General features: G+C 45.1%; 1 protein-coding gene across 1 annotated transcript in view; it reads left to right on the forward strand.

The window, feature by feature from the left end:
* LRMDA (leucine rich melanocyte differentiation associated) overlaps positions 1-26,439 on the forward strand; it is a 1,013,179-nt gene that overhangs the window by 558,437 nt on the left and 428,303 nt on the right. Inside the window, exons 3-5 of the mRNA XM_058671395.1 lie at positions 3,463-3,594; positions 14,744-14,878; positions 25,810-25,927. Coding sequence (XP_058527378.1) covers positions 3,463-3,594; positions 14,744-14,878; positions 25,810-25,927 — 385 coding nt within the window. The remainder of the gene's footprint in view (positions 1-3,462; positions 3,595-14,743; positions 14,879-25,809; positions 25,928-26,439) is intronic.

Raw genomic sequence — 26,439 nt, forward strand, 5'->3', positions numbered from 1 at the left:
TATCTTAACGAGGATAGGGTTAATTACAGTGGAAACTTAAAAGTTGTCTCTGTTTGAATCCGCTGGAGCCCAATGCGTTGTGATGTTTTGTCATTTTGATGTGTCTTTGGAGAAAGCACTGGGAGTCTCCCCACAGCCGCAGCTGTTCCTGGGGGAGTCCAGGCCCAGCCTTGTGACCAAGGTAGCTGAACCAGTATCTAGGGGTGGTATCAGGGCTGTTTTTCTGCTGTTGAGGCAGGAAGCAGGCAGTGTACAACATATTCCAGGCCAATTGGCGGCTGCATGCCCGGTTTCCCTGGTAGCCTTTGGTGGCTTCTGGCCAGTACTGACCTCTCTGCAGCTGGCTGTACCTGGGCCCCAGGTACCTGTCTGATTGTGGCTCTCGGCATTGCGGCCACTCCTAAGGCAGATGATTCATGACCCTGGCTTGGCCATCGCTGCTCCACCAGGGATCTCATTGTAGGGTGTGCTTGTTGACCACACGCAAGGCTAGAGCAGACATTGCAGTCCTGCGGTATTGCTCCTGTCACCATTGTTGCTATCGAGTTAAGCGGCCTAGATCTGTGTGTGTCATGTAAGCCTTTCTCCCCCTTACTTTACTGAAGAGCACAGATCTATTAGCAAGTATCTGGTATCCTGCTACAGGGTGTGAACTCAGAGATTGATGTGAATAATTTCTTTCCTTCTCCTTCCTGGACCTCAAACAATAGCAGTAACAGGAACATTTTAAGAAAATAAAACAGTGACGCTAACTTGCAGGTAGATTTCTTGGCCTCCGCCCAGCAACTGATTCCTACAGATTCTGCGTTTTCCCTCCACTGCCGTCTCCCTCAGCTCTAGAATCCCGCTGACTAAATCACTAGGTCTGCATCACATTGCTGACATGACAACAGGGATGTATGAATTAGCAGCTGCTGACTTACGGGGCTGCCTTACATGGCGTAAGGAATCGCGAGAGCAGACAGGTGACAGCGGGGCTGGAGACACTTCTGGCTGAGGTTTCATTCTGCGTGGAGCTCAGCCAGCGCTCGCCCCGTGGGGCTGTGTCCTCTCTGTGGGGGTGGCACCGTTTGCCCCTCCCCGTGCTGGTCACTCTGCTTTCTGCTTGCCCTGAAGCACTCCTGGGGGTGGGGGAAGGCTTTCTTCTTTCTGCCGGTTGCCGGCCATTTGCGGGTCCTCAGGAGAAGTGTGTAATATTTGCATAACATCCCCGGGAACAATGGGGTGTGGATGTGGCTTTTGAGCAGAGTGCCACCGATGTGGGTGTACAAAGGACTGATGAGCAGCCCTCTGGGCAGGTGGTCTCAGCTCCGCTTGTGGCAAAAACCCGGCCTGATCCTGAGAAGCACTTGTGCTCACCAACTGCTCTGGAGGAGGGGATGAAAAGGCCTCGAAGAGTCTGCACGCTGCAGTTGGAGGGAACTAGAAAGCACGCGCGTACACACACATACACACACACACACACACACACACACATACACACACACGCACGCATAGGCTTTCCACATTACGCATTTTCCCACAGACTTATTGAAGACCCTTCAGAACGGTTTGTTCTTCTGCCGACTCTCTGAGTCTTCAACATATTCCTCAAGGTCAGGATCTCAGGAAACACTGAATGGAAGGAGGGAGGGAGGCAAGGAAGCGGCATTGGCCAGTGACTTCATGCTCTTTTGCTTATTCTCCCTAAGGCCCTTTGAGCAGGAAGACACGTAGAACTAACCAGTGAGTCCAGAATCAGTGTTTGAAAGGCTCAGCTTCATACTCCACACACGTGCTGGAGCTGGGGTTCAAGGCCCAAACCTGCCTGCTCAGATGTGCCCAGTTGTGACTTGCCTCCCAGAACTTTGCAGAGAAAGGGAAGAGGAAGCAGGCACTACTATGGGATGAGCCCAGGGCCCTGCACAGCCCATGTGGGCGGCCTGGTGCACCCGCCTTGGGATGGGCCACTCTGAGTGCTGGGGCTTGGGTGGGGCCTGCTGAGGTCTGGCAGGAACGTGGCATGCAAGCAGAGCAGCCCTGGGCCCAATGGACTGTGTGGATTTGAGGACTCATAAGGCATGTTTCACCTGGGGCAGGAGGGTTGGGATGAACTCTCTGGTTTGTAGCCCCATACCAGGGAGCTCCGGGCGCCTTAGGGAGCTCTGGCCCAAAGGCCACACTCAGCTGTGCAGACAGGGTGCTGGGACACAAGCACTGTCCATAAATGGATCAGTCGTGCTGCCGACTGCCTGATCTGTCACATTTTACAGGGATCCCGGGCAAGTCCTCCCTCCACTCGGCGCGGTAGCTCAGCTGTCAGCCTGTGCAAGCTCAGCACATCTCTTGGGTCTGGCAGGTGCAGGAGCTGGGAGTCCGTCTCTCTCTGTGTGCAAGGGCCTGGCTTTAATTAACGTCTGTGTGAGCCTGGGCAGGCACTTGCGCCCCACTGCCCAGTTACCACAACACCCCCGAGAGCCCATAAAATTAAGAGTTCACTTTCAGCTCCATGCATAAACAATGCTATTTCCCCCTTTCTAAAACATACATGCATGCATACATACATCTATTTATATACATATGTACATATATATATAATTTTTCCCCTGAGCTTGGTACTTGATTCTTTCAGATGCGTTTTTACAGCTTCAACCTCTCTGCTGCTACAATCTACTTTTTTTTTTTTGCAAAATAAATAAAGTGAGAAATCCACTTTCCATAAATTAAAAACGAAACTTCAATCCTCCGGCAGCTCTGAAGGCCTGAGTTCCCTTCCCTCAGCCCTAAACAAAAAAACAAAAACAAATAAAAGAAATTCCACAGAGCCAAGATTAGCGCTCACATTGCTTAGGTAATCCCGCAGATGCCTGGCATTTTGGGGGCAGCCATGGGGAACCCGGGTAGAAGCAAATTAAGTGATTAGTAAAGAAGGGGGAAGAAAAAAAGGCAGAGGATGTAAGAGGACAGGGAAGGAACAGAGCCTGCCGTGTGCCGGGGAGAACCGCTAAGAAATGATACTTGAAGTTATATTTATTATTGTAAGAGGGGTATGATATTTCTGGGCAGAAATGATGGATGACAACTTAAATTTGTGTCCAGGGAATGAAGGTGAATGGTGACACAGTTATTTATCTTGGGAATGGAAGTTAGGGTCAGCCCAGGCTGGGTGCCTGGAGGCACAAGACATTGACAAATTTATCCTGCAGGCCGTTTCTGAAGCCCTTTGTTTTGGATCCTGGCTACTCACTAACTGACCCTCATCCTTCATGTCGGCAATGCGTGAAGGATGCCAGCGGCCCCCTTCTCCCCCCGCCGCCCCCACCCGGGCTCCCGCTCCTAATTCTTGTCATTCACTTTGCTGACAGGCGCCAAGCCCAGACTATTCCCAGTCCTGAAAGGGAAGGTTAAAATATTTATTTCGGCTCATAATGGCCTCCCTGATTTAGTGCGGGATCATTTTTCCTGTTGCCTTTGTCATTGCAGGTCACTGGAAGGACTGGGGGCGTTCGGGAGCCTGGAGGAACTCATCTTGGACAACAATCTGCTGGGGGACGACCTCGTGTTGCCAGGGTTACCGCGGCTCCATACCTTAACCCTCAACAAGAACCGAATATCCTTTCCCCGCTGCTCCCCGCCCGGCCCCACCGGGGTCCCCGCCCCCCGCCCCGACACAAATACCTGTGAAATGTCAAAAGGAGAGTTTTACGTGTCCGCCAGATTAAAGTATGTGACACGCAGTCCCGCGGGCAGACAAAGCGCTCTGTCTTCTGGCACTCGGGACACTTCAGAGTAATTTATTAGAGGTCATTCATAAATGAAATGCACCATTATATCTTCCTGTTGCCCCGTTTTAGTGTAGAGAGCTAAGTTATGGCTGTGAAGAAATCTTTTTAATAGATAAAAATAGAGAAAGAAAATCATGTCAGCGCTGGCCGGGGCGGACGGCGCGCGAGGCCGCCGCGGCTCTGGGCTCGGGCTGGCGTGGGAGGGCGACCTCTGGTGGGAAGCAGAGGGCGGTGCGGCGCAGGAAGCGGCCGCCGCCTCCTCCTCCTCCGAGGGTTCTGGAAAGCTCTGAGGCGGTGAGAGAGGTGCCCAGCCCCGGTGCGCCTGCGCCCGGCCTGCTGGAGCCCGCAGCGGCCTGGGAGAAGACCGACGGACTGGGACTGACCGCTGCCTGTGTGTGAGGCACGTGGGGGCCCCCACTTTGCTGGCTGGCGGAGTTGGGGATACTGCCGGCCCGGACACGGCCCCCCAGGAGGGGCGGGCTGCTCGCTTGCCTCACCTCTGCCCTTTGTGCCTAAAGCCAGGCAGAGTGTGCAGCTTCCCTCAGTATTTGTGAGCGAATGAGCCCCTGGCTTAGTTGTTCCTTGCCTCACCCTCCTGGGGCCTAGGTTCTGGGCTGGGTGCTTCAGGTATGCGCATACATAAAGACATACATACACTACATACATACATGTATGTGTGTGTACACATATATCCCTATACAAACTATGTATGTTCACACAGTTTGTAACACTTTATAATATAAATATATAAAATGCTGAATATATTGTTAATATATGTGGTATGTATATTTTCTATATTGTGCTTTAGATACAAATATTATATATTTGGTATATTATTTTTCATTTGGATCAAGCCCTGTGAGAAGGTCATGGTCATTCCATTTCTTTGGATGTGGAAAGGCATAAAGAAGAGGCCTGGAAGCAATAATAAGAGGCTGCTTCCAGCTGAGGCTTTGCTCTGTTCCTGTCTAAAGTTCTTGCCGTTCTGTTGTATTGCTGCAAACTTGACGTCTAATAACCTTTAAGAAAAAAATTTTTATTTAATTTATTTGAAAATCAGAGGCAGAGGAGGTCTTGCAGATGCCCATGGAAGCCCAGGCTGGGAGGGTTGAGGCTAGGAGATGAGGACTCAGCTGGGCTGTTCTAGGCAGGGCGCAGGAACGCAACTGTGTGAAGTGTTGCCTGTTGTGTCCTTGTCTGTGTACGTTAGCAGAAAGCTGGGACTCAGCGTGGAGTTGGAACTCAGACCCAGGTACTCTGCAGTGCCACACAGGAGACCCAGGTCACACCCTAATGAATTCACCCAACTACTGCCATTTCGTTAGGTTGTTAACAGGCTGTTTGAAACTTGGAGCAAATGTACGCCATCAGTTAGAGGTGGAAGGGGCTGACGTTGTGGCACTCTGGGTTATGCTACCACCTATGACCTAGGCACTCAGTGTGAGCTCTGGTTAGAGCCCTGGCTGCTCCCTCTGATCCAGCTCCCTGCGCATGCTCTTGGGAAAAACAATGGAAGATGGCCCATGTGCTTGGGCCCCTTCATCCAGTGTGGAAGACCTGAATGGAGTCCCTAGCTCCTGATCTCAGCCGGGCCGGCCCTGACTGTGGAGCCCATCTGGGCGAAGAACCAGCAGATGGAAGGTCCTCCCCTACTCCCACGACTTTGTCTTTCAAATAAATATTTCAAAAAGTGAAGATTTCCCCCTAAATCATAAAATAAAGGTACGTATGCAGTTTAGTTTTCACTTAGATATACAAGTGAGCTTTGGAAATGATCAGGAAAACATTTGCAAGCTGCTTTTTGACACTTCAAGCCACAAATTAATTTGTATTATTTTAAATATTATCTTGGCCAAAGCTTGCTGTTGTGATATCGTAGACTAAGTAGTTTAAACATTAGACTTTTATTTCTCACAGTCTAGTGGCTCAAGCTTTGAGATCAAGGTGCCAGCATGGCTAGGTGGTTCTTCTTCTTTTTTTTAATGTTCATTTATTTACTTCATTTTCATGCAAGGCAGAGCAACAGAGCAAGTGCCAGAGAGCCAGCTAAACAGAGAGAGATAACATCCATCCTGTGGTTCACGCTCCGAATGTTTGCAGTGGATGGGGCTGGGCCAGGCCACACTCAGAAGCCTGGAATTCTTCCTAGGTCTCCCACATGGATGGCCGGGGTCCAAGCACTTGGTATATCATCTTCTACATCCCAGGACATCACAAGGAGAGGAGCCAGGACTTGAACCAGCAATTCAGTGTGGGATGCAGCCACCCAAGCGAAGTACATCCCACTGCACCACAACACCTGTTACATGCTTAGGTTCTTGGTGATGACACTTTTTCCTACACCTTCTCGTGGTACAGAGAAAGAAGAAAGAAGCTGTCCGTTCTTACGGTGACGCCAGTCCCGTCAAAAGGGCTCTGCTTTCATGGCCTGGTTACTTACGTTCGGAGGATCACAGAATTGGGCATTAGGATTGCAGTGTAAGAATCCTGAAGTGATGTAAACACTCAGTCCTGACTACTGGTAGGGACACTACAGTAGAAATGAAGGGGAGATTCGAAGTCTTTGTCATGAAGAAAAAAACTGAGTGTGTTTTTCCATCTGCTGCTTTTAGTCAGCCAAGCTTCCCATTGATTGGAAACTCACTGTATTCAGTGTGTCTTAGGACTTTTTGGATTGAATATTTGCAAAGCCATCAAGGACAAAAGGATTGGTTAGAATCTGCTGATCTGGTTTCTGCTTTGTGCCCTAATGCTGTGTCCTGTGTCCCAGTGACTATAGAATATTCTCATATTAGGGACATGGATTCCTGGATCAGCTTCGTCACACAGAGATGTGTGGCTTCGGACAAGTCATCCTCTCAGAAGCCCTGGATATGTTTTGCTAAGTTGAGCTAGATGATAGTTTTAGTCTTGGTGTTGCCGTCACCAGCGTTTGGTGAGCCTCTTAGCTCCAGAATCCTGAGAGATGTTGCCTTCTTAGGAGTCCTCTGCCTGCCCCACCTTCTCCAGTAGTGTGAGTTATGTTGAGGAAGTAATGATGTTGGCCTGGGGAGGTGGAAGCATCGGGCACTGTGTCATTGTGAACCTGATTCCAGCACTTACCAGTGGGTATAGGAGCCCAGAATTACTCTCAGCGTGCAGTGTGACTTCGTTTCTTTCCTCGTTTCCTTTCTGGGTTCAGAATGAAAGCAGGTGATACAACAGACGGTCTTCTCAACGTAACACTTTAACTTGAATTTTGCTATAAATTTAGAAAGCGTGAGAGATCAAGAGAGAGAGAACACACTTACATTTGCTAGTTGATTCCCTAAATATCTGCAGCAGGTGGGGTGAGTTCAAAGCTGAGGCTACACTCAGCTTACGTCTCCCTTGCATGTGTCAGGAATCCAAGTGCTTGAGCCATAACTGATGCCTCCCAGAGTCTATTTTAGGATTAAGATGGAGTTGGGATTCAGAGGTTCGAGTCAACTCAGGCACTGATATGTAATGTGCCTTAACGGGCCAGTCAACCTCTGCCCCAGCTGGGTACTTCTGACTCTGTCTTTATAGCCATCTGACTTCTGTTGCTTCAGAATGTGTGAGTTTCTCAGCCTGACCAAAAGTTACTGGGTTTATTGCTGTAATAGCAATATTGCTTAGACTGTGATATTAATGTATATTACTTAATAGCAATATTGTTCTTGCTACCCTGTGAGGTACTTTTTATGTAGGCTCTGCTTCTCTTTGGCTGCATAATAATATACCCCCAAATTCTGTGGCTTACTTTATGTCTTTACAAATCAGCTGTTGGATCAACTATTTGGCAAAGGCTTAATTGGATGGCTCTTCCACTGGCATTGCCTTGGGCCAATTATGCAGTAACGTTATCCAGAGGTTGCACTGGGGTTGGATAGTCTAAGATGACCTCATTTGTTTCTGGAGCTGAGTGGTGATTGTAGTCTGAACTGTGTGTCTCTGACATTGTAGCATAAACAGTTGCTTATGGGAGGAGTGTTTCCAAGAGCACATGCTTCATGAGGTGTTAGCAAATAAGTTTTCAGGCCCTACTTGTATCATCTGTATTGATGTCCCTGTGGCCAAAGCAAGTCACATCCAAAGTGCAAGGCAAATGGAAAAGGTGGCTGTCCAACGTGTGAATATAAAAAAACCACATCTCAGTTTTCTCACAGTCTAGTGCACAGGTCTTGGTATCTTGTCTCCTTAATGTTTCAGTTCATATCTTTGATAAAGCGAGTTCTGGAATCTGTTAATACTTGGTCTGCTAAGAAGGTGTTAACTCTTTTGTAGACTGACTGTTAAATACATTAGGAAAATTGCTGTCAGCTAGAGTGAAGTTTGTCTCAAACTTTTGTGAAGTTTGTTTTCATTTTTAATAGACTTTTAAAAAGATTATTTTTATTAGAAAAGCAGTTCTCTTAGAGAGGAGACACAGATAGAAAGATCCTCTCTCCGCTGGCTACCTCCCCAAATGGCTGCAATGGCTGGAGCTGAGCTGATTTAAACCCAGGAGCCTTTACCGGATCTCCCACGTGGGTGCAGGGTCCCAAGGCTTTGGGCCGTCCTCCACCACCTTCCCAGGCCACAAGCAGGGAGCTGGATGATAAGCAGAGCAGCCAGGACATGAACTGACACCCACATGGGATCCTAGTGCTTGCAAGGCAACGCAAGGATTCAGCCACTGAGCCATTGTGCTGGGTCCTAATTGATTCTTGACATGAGTAGAATGGTTCTTTACTCTGCTTACATATATGCGTCTCAAAAAAAATCAGCTAGATTTCTTTTTATTTGGATTTACTCACAGTTAAGTTTCTCTGTGACAATGTTTGGTGTTACTTGCCCGTGAGAACTTGAGGTGTCACAGTCAGAAAGAGAAGCTCTCAAATAGGAGTTGGTGACAGCAGACACTGATGCAAGTCTTTGTGACTGGTACCCTGTCTACCACTTGCTGTGAGACCTTGGACTTGTTGCTTGATGCAGAGGCTTAGAGTTCCTCTGCAAAATGGGCACAGTAGTCGTAGCCACCCCATAGGTTGTTGCGAGTGTTTTACTAAGGGTCTCATAATATTGAGTTCCACTACATGTAAGGGTTAATATTATGGCTCTGGAGAATTATGTAAACTTAACTAACTTGAGTTTTTCTGTCTTCAAGGTTGGAGTATGTATTGAGAGGTTATTTTTATAATGTTTATAATTTCTTAGTGGCCTGCTGTCATTCTATGAGTTGGGCAGCATTGTTGAACAAAACTCATTCTATGAAAAAACTGGAGGAATAAGAGCTGTGGGGCTGTTGAATGCTGTTCATATATCCTGAAAGTCAGAGCTGGGGCCATTACAGCTGGAGGAAAGGAACGCAGATACAGGAGGGACCCGCTACCTATGCTCTTCTTCTGCTGGGCTTTCAGATTCCAAGCCTTATATCTGGCAGGGTTCCTCCCCTGCCACCCCGAGCTCACCCATCATGCCTCCCTTCCAATCTGCCTAGCTCCTACTTGACCTCCCACCTTTGTTCTATTCAACCTAGCTTTAATGCTTTCCCCTGGCCAGTCTGAAAACCTAACTGTCTCTGATGACCTCTTCATCTCTTGCTTCTACTCCTTGGTTTATTTAGACTGGCCATGCTATCATCAGTCCTGGGCTTAACCCACCTCCCCTCTTTCCACTTTATCTCAGAACCTGTCCACGGGCATGTATCATCTACCTCTGGCTCGTCCACTAGTAGAAATGAGGAATTTGATAACTATCCCAATCATATCTGGCTCTATAAGTGAGGGACGAATGGGATATTTTGGAAATACAGCCATGTAGTCTTTGATTGGTCAAGGGGATTTTCTGCACCTTCTGCTTTGGAGATTGGGCAAGTAAGTTGATTTGAATCACCCTTTGTTCTCTGTCACCGTGTTTGTTTCAGTCTTGCTTCACTGCATGTAGCAGGTGAAAAGGAGTTTGTACTACATTGTCATTGTGGAGAAATGCCCCATTTTCTTCATTCCCCCAGCTGGGCCATGTTGGGGTGGCCACTGTGCTGCCTCAGAACGCCAGGCCTGAGTCTCAGCAGCAGTTTCCTGTCATCTTGCGGAAATCTCTGTGCCTTGTCAGGGGCCTCAGTTTATTTATGAAATGGACAGAATAATGATAATCATCTCAGAGTCCTGTGGAGAGATCTGAATGGTACGTACAGTATATGGGGGATCACATAATTAACACCCAGAGACTTCACAACTCCTGTATGCATTTTGCTGTTAGCTGAAGCCTCAGTGCTTTAAATAAAGAGAAGCCCAAATGGGAAGTGTCTGGGGAGCAGAGCTCAGCTGGCTGACAGCACTTCGGAAACTCCCACGGAGGTGTGTGTGTGCAGGACTCCTCGATTTTAGGATTTTTGAGTCCCCTTTTCATTTTAGGAAATTGCAGGTCACTTTTAATTTTTTTTTTTATCCTAGAAATGTAATTTCTTTAAGGCCTAGATTTGAATCTAGACCTTGCCATGTATCAACTGTGGTCTTTAACTCCAGTTTTCTTCACTGTTTTGTATGTGGTAGCTTTCTGAGCTGTGTGTGTGTGTGTGTGAATGAAAACAAGCGGGTGTGTCATTATACTACCCAGTTAGCAATCACAAAATCCTATATTAGGACTTGCTCTTTTTATAGTCTTCCCTGCAATTCCAGAGGCTGCCCATTACCCTAGAGCTGAGCCCAGCAGGAGAAACCTGCCCATTCATAACTGGGAAATAGCTTGCGGCCTGAGCAACTGGACATGGCTGCCTCCAGAGCCCCCCAACTCACTCCTCCAAACTTTCAAGGCAAGAGGCTGCTTTGATCTTGGGCGCTCTTTAGAAACATCTCCCTTGGCAAGCCTCGCCATGACAGCTGGGCTCCGCCACGGCAACTTTCTGTAGAGAACACTGCGGGAAAAATTCTAAGCTTCAAGTGTTCCAGAGGAGACTTGATGAGGGAGACCAGGTGTGTGCCACACATCCAGCCATCCAGCTGCAGAAGGTTGAAATTGTGCCAGGTAGCTTCAAACTCTGAGGAGGAAAAAGGGGAAGGAAGCCACCCTGGGAGAGTCTCCGGAGCCATCTCCAAAGCAGCGGTCTTCATTGCCTGAGGAGACGTTTATCTGTCACTGGTCACCTCTGCTTGATTTTCTATGCACCTTAAAAGGAGGACAGGAGGCAGGTCCTGTCTCAGAGTTTGCAACCAGCAAGGCAGACCTGTGTTTCTCCTTGTTGCCCCAAGAGCCTGGGAAGCCAATTGGAACCCCTTGTCCTGATTCATCCTCTGGTGGTGGCAATGGAAGGTGGAGGGCTTGAATAGCACAGTCAGGGAGTAGTTGCCAGTGTTGTAGGAAACCACCTGATTCAGGCTCGCTCTCATTTTGTATGCCACTAACTGAAAGGCCTAGGAAAGGATCCAGCATGTATTTAGCCAGAACAGTAAAGGTGCATGTGTCTCACTTCTGAGTTCCTTGATTGAATTCCTGTCTCCAACTCTTGCCTCCATCTTTCCATCAATGCAGACCCTTCAAGCCAGTGATCAAAGCACTGGATCCTTGCTGTGCATGTGGGAGTCTTGGATTTTCTGGCTCATCTCTTTATCCAGGCCTGCATTTGTGAATGTTTGGGGAATGAGGCAGATGATGAGAGCTCTCTCTCTTCCTCTTAAAAGACATTAGAGGCCTGGGAAGGAGCTTCTCCTACACGAAATATTCCAAATGAGATCAGCTCTGAAAATCCTTAGTATGTTGTGGCACTGGATGGCTGAAGCTTTATAGGGCCTACAGCTTCTCTTCCCAAGAAATTTCTATGAGCAGGACATTTGAATCACCCACCTCCCGTTCTGGGAAAATCCAGGTTTTGTGAAGGATGAATTTCATAACATGTGGGGGATTCCAGTTAAAGCTAAAGACTGTTGGCCAGTGTTCTGCTTGTGACACTGGTACCATATATTAGAGAGAAGGTGGTTTGAGTCACTGCAGCCCTGCTTCCCACATAACTTCCTGTTCTCACGCCTGTGAAGGCAGCAGATCATGATCCAAGTATTTGGGCCCAGACCACCCATGCGGGAGACCCAGATGGAATTCTTACCTTAGCTCTGGTCTGTGGTAGCCATTTGGAGAGTGAATCAATGAATGAAAGATTTCTGTCTCCCTCTCTCTGTCACTCTGCTTTTTGAAAAAATAAATTAAAAAAAAATGAAGACTATGAAACAATGTAAAAATATGTGTGAAATGAATATTTATTTAGAACAAAAATAGATCAAAGCAAATTTTTTAAAAATCTAATTTGATATGTACTACAAATGTCAAAATACCAAGAAAAGTAACATTCTTTTTATAGATATGCCTGTGTAAGATTTTTTTCTTCTACTTCTTTTCTATTAAAGGTATTCCCTTATAGCTTCATTATACGATGAAATTTTATAATGTTTTCTGTAGAGAGAATAGAAGGGTAATTCCATCACTTAGTGTTAATCAAAATTGATTTTTATTTTAGCAGTTTAGAAATATTTCTTTCAAGTTTCCTCACTCATTGGTAATTTATAGCTATATTATTGGTAACGTTTTTAGGTCTATTAAAGTTAGAGAACTGTCACCCATATTTTCCACATGTGTGCTATGTAAGATTTCAGGGCAGGGGCTGACAGAGTGGTGGGTTAGGCTATCACTTGCATCATTGACATTTCGTGTCAGAATACTAATTTGAGTCTTGGTTGTTCTGCTTCTAATCTAGTTTCCTGTGTCACTGACCATCCCTGTATTGAGGGTATATGGCCCTTGAGGTTTCACAAGAACTGGACCATCAGGCGTTATATCATTCCTAGGACCATCTGATGTGTGGAATATATGGTTGGAACACCAACAGTTTTTGGACCAGAACCCCCTGTAGGTGGATGTCCAGATATGGGGCCCTCCACCTTAAATGGCACTGTTGGTCCCAACTGATCCTGGGTACTGGATGGAGACTTCAGAAATTGTGGGGTGGGTACTCTAAAGTATTCCAGGACTCCTGAAGTTCATCTGCCCAGTCCTAGGACAGTGCTGGAAAAGAGTGTTGTGGCACAGCACATACATTCCTTCATAGCAATGACTGTGACACACATTTTCTGATGGGAAAATTGGATTAGGTATGGAATTGCTCCCTGTCACTTTTCATGGGTAATATTTAAATGATTTTCATAAAGGCTGTGATTGTTGATCTTCGACAAGTGGCCATGAGTTTTGTCTTCAGTGTTGAACTGTGTCATGTTTTGATTCTGTATTTCCAGCTTCACCTCCCCAGTGGAAGCTTCTTGCTCACTTTCTCCATGAAAAACCCCAGTCCTGTACCCTCTTTCTAATGTTCTTTTGTGGTCATCCCTGGGTGTTACTTGTATAAGATTTGAAAGATGAACAGCTTTCATGTCCATGTTTGCACCATTGTTTTTGTAACAGGAAGGATATTGGCAGATCAAAGCCAGCAGCTGGTGAGAAGGTTCACCCCATGGGACTGTTGGCTTCCTGCTCGCACGCTTGTGTCTTCTCCCTGACTGCTTGTGCAGTGTTTGTTCTTGCATGCGATGGTGGATGGCGCAGCAGGAGTTCTGGTGAATGCCTGAAGGAACTTAGAGTTGGAATAAAAACTTCAAATATGTGGAGGGTCATGGTGTGAAGGATTAAGATGATTCCATGCATTTGAGCTGGCTCAGAGGATAGAAGATGGAAGAAGAGTGAATCCCACAGCAAGGGCAAATGGTGATGGGTGTCAGAATGGAATGTACTGGCTTGTAGTGACCCCTTGGCAGGTATGTTACTGGCTGGATTTAGATGTGTGTTGGAGTTTGTGTTGGTTTGACAAGTAGAAACACAGTCTAAAAATCTGGGTGACCCTCCTCCAAGGTTAGATAACATCTTGGTGGAATGCAGAGAACCTTTGACTTGATTTTACCTTCCTTTCCTCTGTCCAAGTGGACCTCTCAGGCTTGGGCTCTTGTGTACTGTATTTGCCCTGATGTGTGCTCGGCTCCTGTATGCTGTACTGCCATTCCTGTCTACTGGTGCTAACTCCTTTTTTATTTACATGCTCCTCATGGTCATGGTGTTTGTTTGTGGTCTGTCTAACCCTCACTTTGTCCGTGGCTCAACTCCTCTGCCTGTGATGTAAGCCAGGAGGTGATTTGTAGATTAAGTTGTCATCCAGCTCTTTCCAATACCTGTGAGTCCTTGAATCTCTGACTTTTGCCTTGCTTGGTTTGGGCATCTCTGTGAATGCCTTGATTATACATGTGTGATGGCCCCTGTGGTGTGACTGTTGGAGAGATCTCCACACCATGCCCCTCCTCTGTCTTCACTCCTCCATTCCTGCACAGATTACTAGATTCACATCCATCTCGGGAAGTGCATTTTGACTTACCTGGTTGGCTACACTTGTCCTTTCTCTCATTGCCTTGTCCTTTCCCTCAATGCAGTGCTTTGTTGCTATTAGGGAGTCTTCAAGCCATGCTTAGTTCCAAATACTGGCTCTCACTTGAGATACGCGTTTGTTTGCATCTATATGATTCCCTCAGATACCAGAGGTAAATTTTCTCCAGCAAGAGAGAAATGTGTGTACATTTTTTAATGTGATGTTTGGAATTAAGCTTTGGTTTGTATTACTAGAAAAATATTAAGCTTTGTATGTTATAATAAAATATTTTACTACATAGAATCTATGTTTTATCTCTCTTTTTTAAAGCAACTGAAGAGGAAAGAAAAGTATGATAAACCATTTAGTGTATTCATTCTCCCTTAAGTGATCTGTACTCAGCCTTGCTTATTCAGAGAAAAGTTGAGTAGTGTTTCTGACAATGTGATTTAAAAAAAATAGGTATGCTATGTTAAGTTGATTTGACCCTTACTGTGTAATTTGTGTGGACACAGTAGATTTGTCACTGTGAGGCTGATGGCCCATGGTACCTGCCAAGCCTTCTGTCCTTCTAGACCAAGATCCTTAACTTTTGTCACATCACTGATTTGGAGGGTCTGCTTAATCACCTGGCAGAAGTGACCCCAGCTCTAGAGTATCTCAGTCTGCTAGGAAATGTGGCATGTCCCAATGAGCTCGTCAGCTTGGAGAAGGATGAGGAAGACTACAAGAGATACAGGTGAGTATGTGATGGGAGAAGGGAGAAGCGATTGATGGAAACCATAGGGTGCTTAGTAGATGTTAGGTAAGCATCAGGAGACTTCCTGTGACAATGTTCAACTGTCACCTATTGTCTCCCTTTCTTGAGGTCCTAGGAGTGAACGAAAATGAAAGGTTATTTGGTGGTCTACATCATTTGGCAAGGTTTTTGTTTGTTTTACAAGTGGCTAGGTAATTATTTTAAGCTTGGAAGTCATAGAGATTCTTTCACAACGCTTAAACTCTGCTGGCTGCTTTTGCAGCATGGAAGTAACCATAAATAATTTATATATAATTGGCCATTGCTATGTTTGCATAAAACTTTATTTACGAAACGGGCTGTGGGCTGGATTTGACCCATGGGCTATTAGTTCACTGACCTCTGCTGTTGATTGTTAGATCTTTCTGTGGTCTACCTCACAATCACTTGGAGAGAGACCATTTCCTTTTGAAGTTTGAGGAGTCAACTAATTCTTAGCACCATCAAGTTGTTGCCTTGCTATCCACCAGCCATGCATTCAGCTAGGCTACGTGTGGAAGGGTCTTCCTTTGAGTTACAAACTATCTTCCTTGAGACCTCTGATCCAAGCTCACTTGCTCTTAATGAGTCTTCCTGATGTTGCACGCTTTACTAGCTAATTTTATTTTTCTTCATTTTACAATCTGTATACTCTCCCTGTTGGTTTGTTTTATACATGTTCTAATGGTACTTTTCACATGTGTAGCTTCTCTATTCATTATGATATAAGCTTTCATTAATACCCTACCCAAACCAGTGGGGCAAGATGGGAACAAATGAGAAAGAAGAAAGGAAGCAGTAGGTTGCTAGGGCTTCCAGGAGAGACTTGGATGGATTTTGAAAGAAGATAATGGCTTGAGGGGGGCTTGTTCTATTAAATCTCATAAAAAGCTAAGGTGACCCACAAAATAATATACTTGGAAGCATTAATTTTAAGATCAAATCTGTAAGAAATGCTGATGACTATCGAATACTGTAGACTAAAACATATAAACATACACATATACGCACATACATACATGCAGGTATATAAGGCTATAGAAAGAATGCTGTTTCTCTATTGGAAACAGGTTTGTGCCCTTAACCCCATTTTCTAGGTGTTTTGATTAATTTGGTAGGAAATTTTAAACTGTTCTTAAAACATTAGAACAATATTCTGATCCTATTTTTAAAAAAAGCTAAAGTCAGAGCCAGTGATGTGACACAACGAGTTAAGCCAATGCCTGTGACACTGATATCCCATCCAGGCACTGGTCTGTGAGCCAGATTCTCTGTTTCCAACGCAACTCCCTGATTACGCATCTGAGAAAACAAGGGAAGGTGGCTCAAGTGCTTGGGCTCCTGTTAATCCGTGTGGGAGACCTCGCTAAAGCTCCTGGTGTCTGCCTTCAGCCTGGCCCGGCCCTGGAAACTGTGGCTGTTTGTGAGGTGAACCAGTCCATGGAAGATTTCCCTCTGTGTGTGTGTGTGTGTGTGTGTGTGTCCCCACCCTATAATGCTTTCAAATAAATAAATCTTTAAAAATAGAGTAGGCCCTGATTTGTTAAAAAAAAAAAAAGTTCAGTAAGTCATCCTCTGTCATGATCATGAGGATTTTCATTTGGGATTTGATAGTATAGATTTGTGTGAGAGTAATATATAAAACTATATATAGCTAATGTCTCCCAGATGAATATTTTAATTTTCCAATCATCACGTTATGTTTCTTAATAGCAGCATTTAATTTCCTTTTGGAACATGCTCCTCAATTTTGAGGATTTCAACAACCTGATTTCAGATCCCTGAAAATATGTTTTAACTTTATTTTCTTTATTTTACTTCTTCAAGAATCAAGCAAGTTCTAGAAAATTGCCCCATGAACATTTTTGGTAGTTTAAAAGTGGGTGGTCCAGCAGTTAAGTTGACATGTAAACTGCTGGTTGATTCCTTGTAGCACAATGTCTACATTTGAGTTCTGATTTCAGTTCTCAATTCTAGCTCCGTGCTATGTGGGCTGTGGGGTGAAGCAGGTCATTTCTTACTAAGTGGCTCCCTGCCACCCAGGTGGTAGGCCTTGGTTGAATTTGTCTCCCAGCTTTGTCGCAGTCCAGCCCTAGTCACAGTAGGCATTTGGAGAATGAATCAGTGAATGGCAGTTCTTTCTCTGTCTCTCAAATGAGAAGGGGAAAGAAACCCCCCCATTTTGTTTTTGGTTTTCACATGTGTGCCTGTGTATTTGGCTGTACACAGATATATGTACATATATACTTATATTTGCACACATGTGCATTTATCTTATTTATTCATCAAATGAAAAAGCTTTGTTTGAATTCTACTTAAAGCAAGTTTTTGTTGCTTTTCCACCCTAGAATGAGAGAGTAATAGAGAGAGAATATAAAACAAGTTTCTAGTTCTAGTATATTCTATTAAGTTTCAAACAGAGGGCTTGTAAGATTGTGTAAATGAAATAAAACACTATTTCTTCAGAAACATACTAAGACCCATGGTGTAAGGGGTCAGATGAGATCTGATGAGGAGTCCTACAGAGGGAGGAGGGCAGCCTAGGGCACTAATCTTTCACCAGGAATGTGCCTCTTAGTCAGCCAGGGCTTTCTGATTCACCAGGGTGACAGCAAAACCTTTCACAGGTGACTCTGACACTGATTTGGCTTTAGCCTTGACAGGTTCTTGGTTTCCAAGCCAGTTACAGCTCTTTCCCGACCATATCACACCATTTTACATATCCAGTCTTGTATAGTTCTGTTATTCCTTGGTGTATCTCAGCATTTAAAGAGCAGCTTCCAATGGGTAAGTGCCAAGCCTTATTCATTGAAGCTTTATGAATTCCTAAACTAGTGCTGGCCATGGGAAAATCTTGGTTGGCTTGCGATTTTTTTTTCCTTGCTGGAGCTGAGTCTTTTTAGATAGATGCGGGTCCCTTTGAGTACTTCCCATGCCCACTGTGGAATCAGGTCAGTTTGCATGTCAACAGATGCAGTCAAAACATGCAAGGAATGATATGCAGCTCAGTTCACACTCTGGGTCATGATTTATGGGGGAAGTGCTTGATTTTATGGGGTGTTTCTTCTCTTGGGCTCTTCTGAGTACCCTCTAACCTTCCCATTTTAGTCTTGTTTCCATGGAAGGAAGGCAGCAGTGAAGCCAGTTGTTAGTACACATGTGGTATAGTTGCCATGAGGGGCTGTATTCTAGGGCTGGCACATAGCTGAAATTAGATATAGTCTGAACTACCTTAGAAAATCCTGATGTCACCCACATGGATGGCAAGGTGCCAGCCCTGTGGGAGCATCAGCGTGAAGGGACGGAGGGAGTATTCGTGCTATGTAGTCACAGCCCAACATTTGAGGTCATTGAATGAAATAGTCAGTTCTCTAACAGGTTTAAGTTTTCTATTCATTTATGGTTTGAGTTTTTGTTGCTGATTTGATGAACACTCACCCATGTATTTGGAGGAGAGCGATGTGTGTGAGATGTACTTCCGTGCTATGCTCTGTGAGCAGTCCTGCTTTGTTTACCCAGGAGTTTGTTCTTCATTTGTCCCTGAGAAATCTTTGGGCTTCCCAAGATGACTTTCGAATTTAAAATTCCTGTGGCATTTGAGTTTATACGAAGCAATGTGTCTGCCTTTTTTCTTTTCCTTTTGGTGAAATGTTTTCCTGGCCCCTCATCCACAAACCATGGGGTCTGCCTTCTCTGTAGCTGTTACCCAGAGCCCAGTAGTGAAGCCTCTATGTAAATTTATGTGACATTTTCACTAGAAAATTGCTTAAAAATGAATGATATTTCTACAGTTTACTGTTTTTCACTTTAAGTACATTTTCTGACAATATGTCTCCTATTAATCATTTAAGCAATGGTAGGAGCCTTAAAGGAGTGCATTCAGAAGCAAGAACCCATGGTTCATTTAGTGCTGTCTAGAAAAAATTCTTATTGATTGGCATCCTCTGTGGTTATGTGATGTAATATTTATAATATGTCACCCAGCCATACATCAAAACAAGTGTGTCTGTTGTTTCATTTCCATGGGAGATGTTGATTTCAAAGAGGTCAGCCTAGTTTTAGGTCACATTGTGGCCAGCCACTGGACCAGAAATGGGAAGTGACTAGATTTATGTAGTTATTGGAAATGGCATTACAGATGCTGGGTTTTCTGCTGAGGCTTGCCTTGCCTCCCCCCCGTATCTACCACCCGCTTTCACTGCCTCACTCACCCACTGTGCACCCAGTTGGATTTTTTTGGCACACATCCCCCTGGTAAAATAGGCTATTTAAACTTGTGTGTGAGCCTGAACACACTACCAAGTTGTTACACAGTACCCTGGCCTTATTAGGGCAGGAGTAAAACCATGCCTGGGTTTCCCTTTGCCATTCGTCATAGATCATGGCTGAGGAACGTCCATTACTGGGTTATTAAAGGAGCTTGAAATTGCCTGCATTGCTGTGCACACACTGCTGTGCACACACAGTCTGGGACTGAATACTGAATGGAAGCAAATGTAGCAGCATCAGCTTTCAGAGTTTGTGCAAGAAAAGAGCAGCAAGACTTGGCCTGAGAAACCACCACAAGGTTCTCCTGTAGATGTCAACACTGGCTGAATAAATGAACCAAATGATCAAATGTGGGATACCTGGGACCTGAGAAGTATGTATTGTTTGTCTTCCCTTGCATTCCTGTTTTCTTCTTTTTAGTGCAGAAAGAAGAGTGCAGAGATGCAACAGTTGACAAGTGGTGGACTTGCCCTTCCGAGAAATGACATTGGGCTGTTGGTCTGCCTTCTCTTCTCCCATCTCCAGATCCCCTATCCCTATCCTGTATTCTCTCCCAGCACTGCATCTCTAGTTGGCCTCTCTTTTCTCCCTTCTTCCTGGTAGACTTCTTTGTATTCCTTGTTTCATTAAATTGTTGACAGTGTGACACCCTCCTTTTGTTGCCCCGCAGGGAACAGTCGGTCCTGAGGCCTGCCCAGTGTCTGTATCACTCTCTCCAGAGGTCCTCCATGGCATGCTGCTGGCCGTGCAGGTCTGCTGCCATTTCCCAGCCAAATAGGAGCTGTAAAACTTGTGGCTTACATAACCCAGGGAGCACTCTCTGGCTAATCTACAATCTGGGCTTTGAAGATCACAAGAAAGCAAAGGTCATGACCCAAAGATCAAAGTGACAGAAGCCCACAGAGTAATTGCTGGTTACCCTCTGTAGAGGGCCTTGGTCTGTCCTGTGGGTGTATTGTTTGCCAGGGGACTTCAAACATGTTGCCGGTGAACTGTGAGCCACATCAGCTGGCCCTTGCCACTCGTCAGACTTTCATTAATGCTGTAGGTGAGCTCACTTCAGCTCATTAGAGTGAGATCATTGTCATCTCTCAGAGCATCTGGACTCATTCCATTCACAGCATTCATCCATTGCTCTTTGGTCTTTATTGACTTTTTCTGACAGTCCTCTCTCATCTGGAGGGGCTGTGGCGGTGGTTGTATGTATGTGTGTGTGTGTGTGGGGTGGTTACAAGGAAATTGGAGTAACAGGCAAAGATAATGTGGATCTATTGATTGTCAGTCAACTTTGAAGCACATAGGATTCAAGGCAGATAAAATCAGAAGGAGCCTTGTGCATAATTCATCCCCTTTCATTGTGTAAATGGGGAAACTGAGGTTCAGAAAGCTGCTGGAGGTTGAACTAAGTATCCACAGCAAGGCGTGCTGAAGGTCCAGTTCTTTCCTCTGCTTAGTTAGTCTTTACACATTTCCTATTGAAAACCTCCCTCTCCTTTGATTTTATCCCACACACTTAAGGGCTTCTGTCTCTCAACGGAGTTGTACATAAGCCATTGCTAATCTAAAAAATTAGTCAGACATGTTTAGTAGTTGATGAATACTCTCAGTTAGCATGAGGTAACCCATGTTACTAAATGGAATTGTTATAACCCAGTCAAGAGCAGAGAAGCCTGGTGCATCCTTGGGTCTTCCCTCCACAAGGTGTGAATCTTTGGAAAAAATGTAAAACAGGGTTGGTTGGTGTTTCACCCGAGAATCCCTTCCAGGGCCCCAGCTAGGGGATTAGTAACTTGTGCCATTTCCATGCTTCCCAGACATGGGAGTAAGAAGGCAGCAAGAAGCAATGTGAAGAAGCAATAGAAGTCTATCAGCATAAAGAAGCAGAAAAATCTCCAGTGACTCTGCCTGGTTCAAGAACTGGACACTTGATATTTCTTGAGCGGGGCATTGGATTCACAAACATGGCAGCCAACCCCACAAAAGCAGACAGCGCGGATCTAGCTGGGCGCTTGTGTGGTTGTGCAGTGCTGTTGGGGAGCTGCCAGTTCCTCTGGGGTAACAGTTGTGGGCAAGAGGAAAGAACATCTTCTTCTCTCAGTTCAAGCTGACAAATGCCAGAGCCCGAGGAATGGAGCAGAGAATTGGTTTCTGAACAAACACACAAACAGAAAAACAAACAAAATGAAACCCTTTTGGCTGTGTTCTTTTTTCTTTGTCCTAAAGGTTAAGAGGGGTCCTGGAGGAAAACGGCCATTCTGTAGGAGAAGAGAGAGACCCTCAATAGCTATGGGTGTCTTACTTTTAGGAAATCCATTTCTAGACTGAGACAAACGGATCTTTGACACTGCCTGCCAGGGATCGCTGCTCCCTCATCAACAGCCTCTCTGTCTGTGTTACAGATGGGAGAAGTTCTGAGTCCCACCACCACCACCAATGCCCCGCTCAGGGGCAGCGAGATTCCCCCCGCCACCTTGAGAAGGTCAGCAAAATTGGAGCTGCCCTCTGGAGTTAGGGACGTGAGACTCAGAATGTAGAAGGGTCTCTTTTCATTAAGCAATTCCCAGACTTAACAAGCAGTTTTATAAATCTGAAGCTGTCTGTGGGTGTCACAGGATTTATAGACGGGGGTTTCTGCCATAAAGTGGTTTATGATGGCTGCCTTCTGTGTTATTAGTAGCTGTCTCTTCTTTCAACCATTGCTGTTTGATAATAGCCTTAAAACACCCAGAATTACTTACCTACAAGCCCCATTCCCGATAGCCCCTGTTGACAGTCTGAATAAGTTTACTGCCCTTTTGTTGTACTTTACCTTCAAAACAAACTGATTGAACCATCAATAGCTCGTGGAGGCTGACAGAGGGCTGTCATCTGGACTACCCTTGTGATTGCAGGTTATCTGGGAGAGTTAACCTTCCCGCATTGTTAACTGAAATGTTTTATGTACTATGCAACTTTAGGATACGGCTGTGATAACCCCAGTAACTAAGTCATACATCACAGTAAAGAGATTTTGGTGCAACAAATAACCCTGGATTAAATTTACAAGGACTGAATTGATATTGTAAAAGCCTTCATTCTGTGGCTTCGGGAATCCTCTCACATTTTTATGGCAAACTTGTGTTACATTCAGGATTGAAGCTCTGGCTTTTGACACCCTAACATGACCTAGAACAAAGGGAAATAGATCTCCCAAGACCAGGCTGGCACCAGCAGGCAGGAAGCCCACCGACTTATCATTCAGTAATAATGTTTGGAGCTAGTTCCAAGCCAGTATGGGGTAGAGGAAAGATGGTGGACATGACCACTGTCTGGCTTTGTGTACTGTTTACATGGTGGAGGGGCAGACTATTGGCTGAACCAAGACCCTGCTGCCTCGCTACACTCACAATTCCCAAACTTACTCCTCATGGGGTCATTCTCACCAAAACATTGGTTCTCAGCAGGAGCAGCTGCAGCACCTGGGCATGTATTAGAAGCATAAATCCCAAGTCCTGCTACAAACCACCTGAATCCAACCCTCTGGCTGATGTGGGTTTTAGCAAGACCCCAAGAGATCTTGATGACTGCTGAAGTCTGAGAGTGGCCGTGCTAGGACAGAAGCTCCTTGAGAGCCAACAGCGTCCTGCTGTATTCATCAACTTATCCTTGGTAGTGGCACAGTACCTGGCAGGTGGGGGATGCTTGGTAGCTGTCAGTGGAAGGTGGAGTAAGGGAATGGAGAAAGACATTTCCAAGGGAGGGGACTCTGGAGTCTCGAAATGAACAGCCTAGGTATTCCTGTTACCCCTCAAACTCTTCTAGGTGGCTTCCAGGAAACTGAGGTTACTTTTCTGGTTGGGAGTCCAGTTACCCTGAAGGTCAGGATGACCAAAATTACGTTGTAAGCTGTTTCTGTTACTCTGTAGGGAGAATACACAGAAAACAGCAGCTCTTTGTCATCTTAGACTTTGAGCTACCTTGAAAGTCAGCACCTCTCTGCCTGCTTTCCCTTTGATTTCAGGGCTGTGATCCAAAGGGAGGCAAAATGACAGTCTGCGGTCTGTTGTCATCCTGGTTCCTGCCAGCCCTGTGAAGGCATCTTTCACTCCATCGTTAAACATTGGCTGATTTTCTAATACTGATGTTTTCTTCACCTGAATATTCATCTTTTCCCACCCTACACTTAGTGGGTGTCTTTACTCCTTTGAGCGTCACTCCTGACATACTGTTTCTGTCTGTACACGTCTTTATTTGAAAGACTCTGTTGTCATCCAGACTTTGCCGCTACAAGCAGAAGGTGCAGGCTTCCTCCTGCAGACTAGGGCCGGTGGAAGTTCTGCTGGGGCATGGAAAGGGCACCTAAGCCTTTTGTGGGGATTTCCTATGTGGGGATATGGTTCAGGGGCAAGTGGAGAGGCCAAAGAGACGTTTCAGGGAGAAACAGGAAGGAGGCTTCTGGATGAAGACCTGGGGAGGTGGCAGGAAGCAGGGAGTCAAATTCTAGGCCCTCACGCATTGGGTTGGGCCTTCCTGGGGGAGGAAAACTGAACTTGACAACACCCTCAGCAGATTTCAGTGAACAATGGGAAAGTTTTTGCCTGGAGCTGACTGCACTCCTGCCTCTGGTTTTTGAGTGATCTGCCAACCACCTCTTCTACTTGGATAAGTCAATGAAAGCCTCTTGCTGTTGTAAGATTGCCTTCTGAGAGAGGGTCCTGGTGCTCAGAGTCTGCTGTTCCATAGAGTGGGAGGTGTACCCCAAGTAGCTCTGAGTAAGCTAGGTACTTGGGGTGTCTTTAGGATTTGTATCTTTTCTGGGGATTTTCTGTTCTGCTTTGTCTCTTTGGTATGTGGTCCTCTGGTGTGTACCATAGATCCTTTTCTCTGTGCCACCACAGCTGTTCTTTACATAACCCCAGACATGTAGCAATGCTGACTTCTGATTTCTCTGTGCTACTAAGTCTTACCCATGACATTGCCAACTGATATGAGACCAAGAATCATGTCATCTTTTCTGAGCACCTTCCATGGGAGTACTTTAAAAAGTTCATGGAAATAGAGCTAAAAGGTGTTTACTTTTGGAATCCATTCTTAGTTTTTTCGTAATATTCATCTTTAAGAACTGTTTGAAAACTATCTTATAAGCTTGGATCTTCAGCATTTATATCCTAACTAATTATCTTTTAATTCTTCCCTCCTGTGAACTTTTTGAACCATCTCTGTGTTTGTATAACTGAAATGTACTAGGATGCCCTTGAACACATCCTAGGGATTATTTTCAAGATCAAGTGAAAGTAAGCAAATAAATTTGCCCATAGTGATGATATGAAGTTATAAGATCAATTACTTGGATTTCGTTAAAAAATGGAGTTGAAAAGATAATTTTGTTATAGTACAAAAGTATTTGAAATCCAAACATACTTTTTTCAAGATAGGTATCTTTCACGAACTGTTGAAGACTTCTTGTAATTAAAAAATAATTTCAGAGTGGTCAGTGTTGATACGTGACTTCAGTAGTACTGAGAAAAGAGAGGGCAATGTGTTCTAGAAGTTTAGAAGAAAGCTTTGTGATGGATGGGGATTGGTAGATGAGTGGATGTTCAGGAAGGAAGTGACAGATTCCTTGGGAGATAATCCATTGCTCTTGACATTGGGTACTTAGTTCTTCCTCCTAAGAGGAATATGGTCTAAACAATTGCTTGCTGATAGATGGGATATAGGAATCTGACAGAAAATGTCTGAACTGCTGACTGGGAGAAATCAAGACATGTACATACATTTTCTTTCTTTATTAATCTTATAACTTAGACCCTGGCCATGAACATTTTCTTATCAATTCCAAATACACCTGTGTGAAGATAATTCATCACAAAAGTAGCTACTGGCTTATCCCTGGAAGTATAATGAATGCCATAGAGCCTTTGCAAGGGAATCCAGGCCACATAGCATTTGTTAGGCAGTGAAGGGCTCCTGGAAGCCAACTCTCCTTTGCCTTCTCCTTGGTAAAGATCAACTTCATATGGTTAGTATGGAAACAATCCAGTGATGATCAGAAAATACTCCTCTGAACCTCAGCTTGATCCTTCAAGAAAGCATTTCCAAGCCACCTGTGTTCCTTACTTCTCCAAGTCACCCAGGCTGTGCCAACCTAGTTGACTGTCCCCAGTCACAGGAAGTTTTTGATTGTTTCAGCTTCAGATTGACCATTTATTGTAATCTCACAGATGAGAATGACCCAGATGCCTCTTAGGAATGGCACTGGTGTGAATTATACAAGCCAACTGTAGATTTATTTTTACAGAGGTTTTCCTGTGTAGCAAAGAGACTGAGATCATGTTCTGGTCATTAAGAAATAAATACATGGATTACGTTCCAGTGGTTAATTTAAAGATGTGAGACTGTGTATCCACTTGTGAGTCAAGCACAGCCAGTAGTGGCATGTCTAACATGTCATTGTGTGTTTGTGAAATGTCCGAAGAAGTGATAATTTTTTTCCTTTGTGCAAGAATAGAGGTGACATAGCAGCCAGGATCTGAACTCCTGCAGACCCCATAGTGGGAGTTCCTAAAGACCAGACAAAGTACCTGAACCCCTGAGGTTCTCACTCCAGTCATCCTGACTTGTCTTGGATCTTTCTCTTCCAGGTGTTTTGTCCTGCACAAGCTGCCCAACTTAAAGTTTCTGGATGCCAAGAAGGTAACCAGACAAGAGCGAGAAGAGGCATTGGTCAAAGGGGCCTTCATGAAAGTGGTGAAACCCAAGGTGAGTTGTCTCCAGCCCCCACTGTTCTTAGGTGATATCTATCTCCCAGTGCTGGTTACTCCTCCAATGTCCTCCTATGTCTTTGGACAGCAGCCTGGGATCAGCTGTCAGTCTGCAGATGCACTGCTTGGCAAACCGGAAGGTGAACGTAAGTATGCACTGAGCTTTCTTGAGTCCAAGTCTAAGGATTTGTTGTTTGTAAAGCGATTCACTCCATGTACACTTCTTTATCAGTAAACAGCACATAGTCATCTCAATGGTGATGCTTCAGGGGTTGTTTCAGGTCTCCTACTTAAAGAAGTTTCCTGAAATACAGCCTCTTTAGGCCTGGGGTTGGCAAAGGAGATAGTATTGGACAAATGACCATGTCTGGAATGGATAAAATTTCCATAGTGCATCAGAGGGGGAGTCTTCTCTCTCGCTAGCAAAGGGGTTCTGGGGAGAATAGTTTTCTCCTATTGCAGACTGTAGTGCCACATTTCTCTGAGACATTGTTGTGGTGGAAGGAAGTG

This window comes from Ochotona princeps, chromosome 13, assembly GCF_030435755.1.
Source record: "Ochotona princeps isolate mOchPri1 chromosome 13, mOchPri1.hap1, whole genome shotgun sequence".
Classification (NCBI taxonomy): domain Eukaryota; kingdom Metazoa; phylum Chordata; class Mammalia; order Lagomorpha; family Ochotonidae; genus Ochotona; species Ochotona princeps.